The sequence below is a fragment of the Echinops telfairi genome, unplaced genomic scaffold (genome assembly GCF_000313985.2).
Source record: "Echinops telfairi isolate 266 unplaced genomic scaffold, ASM31398v2 ScPeMD7_1;HRSCAF=3_0, whole genome shotgun sequence".
Taxonomy (NCBI): Eukaryota; Metazoa; Chordata; class Mammalia; order Afrosoricida; family Tenrecidae; genus Echinops; species Echinops telfairi.
Window position 1 is genome coordinate 8,148,039 of NW_022103896.1, and position 7,485 is coordinate 8,155,523.

The window sequence follows — 7,485 nt, forward strand, 5'->3', positions numbered from 1 at the left end:
CGTCTGTGATCATCTCGCTGTGAGTCAGCAGGGACTCGATGGTAGTGGTTTGAGGGCATGATGGCCTGATTGAGCCTGCCTCCCCCGGGGCAGTCACTGCCCGCAGAGACGAGCACACACCGCCACATGACACATTACAGACAGGGTCTTGTCTCCTTGTTCTTTAACAAAAATAAAAGGGTAACAAACCAGAATCTCATCAGACTATCTGCCCCTAAATGCAACGCGCATCAAGGAAGTCTCGAGGGCGGATCCTTAAAGCACAAGGCGGCAATGAGCATGAAAGATGCAAAGAGCATCCCATGGTCTGCCAACGCTTTGAAGCCCCCTGGTATTTATTCAGCCACCATCTGAACGCTGACCACCTTGTCCCCCCCTGGTGGCCATGATGGGGCATGGCGGCGTTGGCACACTAGTGCGATGCCTTCTGTCTGCCAGGTTCACTCCTGTGGGATGGCCGTGCAGGGGACATGCAGGCTCTTTCATGGCAATTGCTAGGTCGCGTGGATGCAGGTGCAGGAGCACTGCGATGGCCAGCAGCAGGGCATCCACCCTCCAGCGCTCCCAGCCAAACCCCCACCCCCACCCCCGACCTCCCAACCCCCATGAGAACAGGGGCATTAACAGGAGATGTGGAGGAAGGCGGGTGCAGGGATGGGCTAACCCCCGAGACCAGCCGGCTGCCCTTACCGGTTGTAGCTCTGGACCAGGTCGAAAACCATCATGTCTGTGGTGTTGACGAACTTGCACTGCACCGGCATGAACTCGCCCCCTGCAGAGCACTGGGGGGGCGACTTGTCCCCCACCCCGTGGAGAAGGCGGCGGTTTCTTATCTCACAGCTCCGGGGACCTAGACAGTTCCCAAGGAAATGGACTGAGTGAGTGCATATACCGCTGGGAGTGTGACTCCTGCCGCCAGGACGCCTGGGACCGTGAGAGACCTAAACAGCGACTCAGGTCAGCAAACTCGCACCGGGAGCCCTGCCGAGGCTTCCAACGGTCAGCCAGGAACACTGGCCATCTGCCGGATGGGGACGTACAGCGTCAGGCAGCCGTTCAAGAAGACCCCCTAGCAGCAGTTTGGTGGTTCAGTACCAAACGCCCGTCCAAACCAAGCCCCAACCCCCCACCACCACTACATCCACCCCAACGGGCAGTCCCCTGAGCAGGGTTTCCAAGACTGCGGGCATGTTCTCCTCCCCGTCCTCCCCTCCCTCCACAGCCCAGCTGCTCCGTATCCATCACACTTGGCTCCTTTCGGCGGGAGGACCTTTCCCTCGTTGTGTAATAGTGGTCTCGTGCAGCACTGGTCTTCGTGAGCTTGACCAGCTTCAGCCAGCACGGTGTCGACGTGTCCTGGCAGTGTCATCGTTGTTCTCGAAGGAGGCAGAGTATCTCCTTACATGTCTGGGCAAGAGTGGGGCTGTCCGTTCCCCCACCGAGCGCCCCGAGGTTTCTCCATCTGTCTGCCTTGGTGACCAGGGCTGCGGTAAGCAGGGGGTGCGTGTATCTGTGAGCGCTGCTGTGCTCAGTTCTTGAGGGGAGGTGCCGAGAAGAGAGATTCCTGGGTCTAGACTGCAAACCTTTATGGGAACAGATGGCCTCCTCTTTCTCCCTCTGAGCAGCTGGTGGGTTTGAACCGCTGACCTTTGTGTTGGCAGCGAGCGAGCGCTTTAGCCACTGGGCCACCAGGACTCCATTCATTGGCTGCCTGCCTGCTGTTTGTCAAGGAGGCCTGGGAGCTCCGTCTGGGGTGTGGACATCTGCACACGCCCTCCCTCCCTCCCTGGGGCACAGGGTGGGGGTGGAGGGGGGCTCTGTGACACTTACAGCGGCTCGGCCTGCCCCTCTGGCGGGTCCCGTACACCTCCATGCCCTCGGCATCCACACACCAGCACTGAAGCTGCCACAGGTCACACTGGACGGGCGAGTAGTCCCCTGAGTCCTGACACTGGGGCAGGTAGGTCGTGGTCGTGCTGTTAACATAGCCGCTCAGCAGGACGCGCTGCCTTTGCAGCTGGCAGGAGGACAGGCCTGCGGTGCAAAGAGCTGAGTCGGAGGGCAGCCGGGGGCACACGACCCCAGGCCTGAGCCCACCCAACTTGGGAGCCCTCTCTGACGCAGAAGTGACCCAGCCCCGCTCCCACGGGACCTTGGGCTTTAGCTCCTGGGTGGGCAAGTCAGAGGAGGGTTCCTCTCACACCCGGGTCCCCAGAGAAGCTCGGTGGGGGCATGGGGAGTCGAGGAGGGGGTGCCTGCACTTGTTTCTCCCAGGGATCACCTGTTCAGCTCAAGGCCTCATTTCCCCATCAGTCAAAGTGAAGTAGAACAGCCCCCAGCCGGTGTTCTGAGACTACATGCTATTAATCACAGTGATTGCTATGGGATCCCCCAAAGAGCCCAGGTGGCGTGGGGAGATAAGCATCAGAATGCTAAGCAGTTCAAACCCCCGAGCCCCTCTGCAGGAGAAAGAAGAGGCTGCCTGCTCCGCTCCTTTAATGATTTAGTCTTTGAAGCAGCTAGATGGCAGTGGTTTGTTTTGGGTTTGAATTATTGCATCCCTACTATGTGACTGGTGATACAAATGCTCCCTACCAATTAAAAACAAAAACCAGTAAACCCATGACCTTCCAGTCAACTCTGCCTCCCATCAAGCCCATGCTAGGGTAGAACCTAGCTCCATGGGGTTTCCCTTTTTTTATTATAAAAAATAATTGATTGGGGGCTCTGACATACAACAACCCATATATCTATTCTATCAAACGGACACGTATAAATGTGGCCATCAACAATTCAAAACATTATCTTTCTTCTTGAGCCCATTGTTATTAGCTCCTCTTTATTCCCTCCCTTGCCCACCCTGCCACCCTCTTGAATCCTTAATGTATTATGTATTGTTATTATTATTTACACACGTCTTACACCGCCCAGTCTGTCCCGGTGTTCGTCCCCCTCAAGGGGCAGTTTTCTGCCATCATTGCTCTCTGGTCCCCTTTCCACCCCTCTCCCCCTTCTCTTCCCCTACCCTCCTGGAATCATTACTCCCATTACTGTTTCTGAGGGGTTTGTGTGTCCTGAATTCCATATATTGAAAGCTCTTGTCTGTACCAATGTATGTACCAAGGGTCTAGCAGGATATTCGGGGTAGCACTGAGATCATAATAGTGGGGGAAGGAAGGATTAAAGAACTAGGGAAGTGTTGTGTGTTTCATCAATGCTAAACTGCCTCCCCCCACCGATGTATCTTCTCTTCAATGTGGGGCCTCATTGTGGGTTTTCCATTTTTTGTGGAAGGAAATTGCCAGGCCTTTGTCCCGTAGCAGCAATGGGTGGGTTTGAATGGTCAACCTCTGGAGTGGCAGATAATCACAAACTATTTATGTCACACAGGGACCCTGGGCTCCTGCTCTTCACTGCAGAATTGATTCTGGCCCAAACCAAACCCACTGCCATCAAGTGATGGGTTCTGCTTCAGATCGACCCTGTCGGATAGAGCAGGGCTGCCCCGTGGAGTCGCCCAGGCTGCTGTCTTTACAGACGGATACTGTCTCAGCTCTCTCCTAGGGAGTGGCTGGTGGGCTTGAACCACTAGCCTTGCAGTTAGCAACACAACATGCAGCCTACTCCACCACCAGTGCTACTCCACCACCATCCAAGTCCCAGCCTGCCATGGTTAAGGGACGGCTTAGAATGAGCCTTGTTCTCAGATTCACTGAGCTGTCCGTGGAGTTTGTGTTTCCCTGGCCAAGCAGCGGGATAACATTGGAACCGGTCAGTTTTCACCAAGTCCCAATATCTGGCACCACCTCCAGCCCGGCCATGCGAGAAAGCACCGTTCCAGGGCTGGGAGCTCACATCATTCATGGCAGCACACGAAGGGCTCAGAGGCCACTGGCCCTGCCCAAACGGCTGCCTTACTGGATCTTCTCTGCTGGCCTGTGGACAATGGGCCGAGCGGACAGGGACAAATCTCTTTCAAAGAGGAGGAGCCAGAGGGGAGCGTGACCAGGTGACATCCACCCACAATGACTGTCCCACTGCCCCCTTTTATGCTCCTGTCTCCCCACCCCCATCACACTGGCCACACTTACAAGAAGCTGGCCGTCCAGGCTGCCTGCTGCCCGGCACCTCACCACCGTCGGCACCCACACACCAACAGGTGCGGCCCTCCTTCAGGCACTGGACAGTCCTGGGAGCAGAGATGCACAGAGCAGGTGAGCGTGGCTCCCCAGCCACCAGCCGGCCCCGACCTAAGCATGTTCGTCTTGCCACCAGCCAAGCTGCACTGACCCCTGTTTGCCAGAGAGACTGTGGGAGACCCGGGATCTGGGCATGGGCTTAGGCTGGGCACCTGCAGGGGCACCTGAGCATGTAAGAGAGTGGAGAGGTGGGCCTGTGTCCCCACACACAGTGGTGGGAGGGGACAAGCAGGACCCATGTCCACCACAGTGGGTGGGGAAGCCCTCCATGAGCTGAGGGCCCAGGAGAAGGCAGACATGGGTGCACCGAGAGCACATGGGTGGGCCCAGGCTGGGGTGGAGCAGGGTGGTTAGACGAGACCCTCATCTCGGAGAGATCATCTATTATACTGGGGAGGGGGGAGGGATGGAACAAAAGAGAACTGGGGACCTGTCCACAAAGGCAGTACCTGCAAAGCCCCAAGGGGCAAGGGGGCCAGCTTGAAACTGCCAGAGACTGGACCCAGGGAGGCTGGTCACACAAAAGACCCCTTAACTGCTGCCTGCCACTCCCAATTCCGTGAGATCCTGGCTGGGGCTGGGCTGGAAGCAGGGCTCAGCTCCTGTGAGACCTCCCTCTGAGAGTGCCAGGCTACGTGCACTAAGGGGGCCTGGGGGTACAGTGAGCGGGTTCCCTGAGTGAGGCAGCCGTCAGCACAGTGAGGCTCTTCTGGTGTGTGTGGGGCACGTCAATGAATGCATTTCAAAGGACTCTGGTCCATTCCAGCGAGGGGGACTGTTTAGGGCATCAGCTCACCCTGCTCAGTGGGCACCTGGCGCCAAGTGTGTCCTAGGGGGGCTGGAAACCCATTAGAGGAGCCAGCAGGGTGGCCCAGAGAGCAGAATGGATGGGAGTCCTGACCACAGGGACCTCGCCTCCCTCCATCTGGGACCGTGTCACAGGGAGGGTACATGCAGACAAACTAATTAGTTCACCCTCCTCCCCGTTTAAAAGAATTACAGTATAAGCTTTACCAGAGGGCTGCCATTGGAACCACGGCTGTGGGGGCTCCCTCCCAGGTATGCCCAGCATACCCCACAGGACAACCCAAGCCAAAGCAAACCCCGGCTCTGAGACCCAAAGCCCAAGACACAGCCCCAGCCCCCTGCCGCTGCAACACAGCCTTACTGGAAGCTGCCATCTTCTGAGCACTGGGGCACATAGTCAGCCTGCGTCAGGAAAGCCTTTTCCCGCTGCAGCTCGCAGGGCCGGAGGGGCTGCGCGTCCACCTGGTATTCTGCGAGGAGGCAAGGGGGGTCGTCAGAGAAGACCCTGGGCTGGGTTTCAGCACAGTGGAGGCAGACACTGTGAGCACAGGGGCTGGCCCGTGGTTTTCCTGTCTGTCTGTAGAATGGTCCTCACCATCACAGCTTAATGTGCACCTTAAATGCTGCACCTTCGTCCACTTTTCCAAGAATGTGCCTTAGTATATTTCATCCTCAGAACAGCTCTGAGAGGGGCTAACCTCAGGGCAGCCATGTGGCAACAAGTCTCACCTGCCTGAGGATACACCTGCCTAGGGATATATCTGTGAATGGACGCACCTGTCTAGGGATATGCCTGCCAGCGAATCACCTGCCTAGAGACACACTTGTCCAGCTATACAACTGCCCACTGACACACCTGCCCACAGACACACCTGCCCAAGGACACACATTCCCAGAGACACACAGCTGAAAAATTAAGCACTCAGAGCAACCCCAGACTCCACGTTCCCCTGAGCTGCTGTTGGGATCGAGTTACTCCCTGCAGACAGAGCCTCTGGCAGGGACGACGGAGCAATGTCCCTTCATTACTAACTGCAGTGGACAGGCAGTGGGGGGCGGCCGTGACGGTCAAAATGAAAGAGCCACACGTGTGGTGAAGGGGGGGCTGTTAACAGGATAGTGTCGGTGATTTAATGAGATGGGGCATGCAGCCACATGGAATAGCTTTTCCTTTGTATGATATATATATATACATATATATATGTATATATATATGTATATATATATCACAAACAAAAGGGGAAATGTGTACATAAATACATTTCAAATGACTAAGGGTAAGATCCAGAGGTCACGGCCTTAAAAACCCTCCTGACTGCTGACCGTGAGGATCTAAGCGCTGCTCTGCTCTGAGAGGCCACAGAAGGAGGGAAGTCCAGAGGAAGTGGACTTCAGGGGCGGACAAGTTCCTTTCATACACACATACACACACATACACTCACGTACGCGTGGGCCGTTTCTGCCCCCGGAACATGGGTGACCTGGCAATCCAACTCAAAGATCGCAGCCATTTGCTTGTCCAACGAGGGCGCCCAGGCTGAGAAGCCACGGAGCTTCTAAGGGGCCCAAGTAGGGCTGGGTCTGAGCTCCACTCACCCACAAGTAGACTGACCTGTCCTACCTGTTGGCTACCTCTCACACACCTGGCGAGGCTGGCCTGGGCCTAGGGATCACTAAAGCCAAACTAACCCTAACCCACAGCCATTGAAGGGCAGAGCAGAACTGCTCCATAGGGTTTCCCAGGCAGCGCAGCGTGCTGAAAGCGGACAGTCTCATCGGACACCTGCACAGCAGCTCATGGGCTTGAACCGCTAGCCTGGGGGTGAGCAGCCCAAGCTCCCATGGGGTAACTAAGAAGAGAAAAACAGCCAATCTTGATGTCAAAGGTTGCTAAAAGGGCCCTTGTGGGAGGTGTTGTAGGGGGGGCTAGAACTGAATTAGGAAGATCTGGTTGTCCGTCTCGGCTCTGTGACCTCCGTCCTGCAGCTCAGCTCTCTGAGCCTCAGCCTCTTCTTCTGAAAAGTGGAAAAGCAGTAAGCCTGGCCTTCACGCACGATGAGGGTAAAACGAGGTCTCAGGTGCTCCTGGTGCAGGGTCAGAGGCCAGCAGGAGCTAGGAGCCCCAGGCCTGAGCCCTCCCTCCCTGGCCCCCTCCCCAGACCCTCCCCTGCCCATGTCCTTGGCTCCAAACTCACCAAAGATGTTGCCCCTCACAGAGCTGGCCATGGCCAGCAGAATGAAGGCCCACAGAGCCAGGGCCATTGTCCTGGCTCCTTCCCGGGATGAAGGGGTAGAAGCCACTGCCCACAGGTTTCTCTGGCCACGGAGCCTTTATAGGGCTCCTGCTGGCAACAGCTCTCCAGGACACCCAGGAATGTGGCGGCCCCTCTATTTGCTTTGTGGGTCATGGGAGGCTCTCTCCACTGAGCCCACACCCTCTGGGGACACTTGTGTGCGCAGTCGGGTGGGAGGACTGTGTC

At 56.6% G+C, this 7,485-nt stretch overlaps 1 protein-coding gene across 1 annotated transcript in view; it reads right to left on the minus strand.

Moving 5' to 3' along the window:
- TG (thyroglobulin) overlaps positions 1–7,267 on the minus strand; it is a 189,613-nt gene extending 182,346 nt beyond the window's left edge. Inside the window, exons 1-5 of the mRNA XM_004697385.1 lie at positions 7,201–7,267; positions 5,368–5,476; positions 4,092–4,189; positions 1,831–2,034; positions 691–850 (exon numbers count right to left, since the gene is read on the minus strand). Of these exons, the coding sequence (XP_004697442.1) occupies positions 691–850; positions 1,831–2,034; positions 4,092–4,189; positions 5,368–5,476; positions 7,201–7,267 (638 nt within the window). The remainder of the gene's footprint in view (positions 1–690; positions 851–1,830; positions 2,035–4,091; positions 4,190–5,367; positions 5,477–7,200) is intronic.
- Positions 7,268–7,485: the final 218 nt, after the last annotated feature.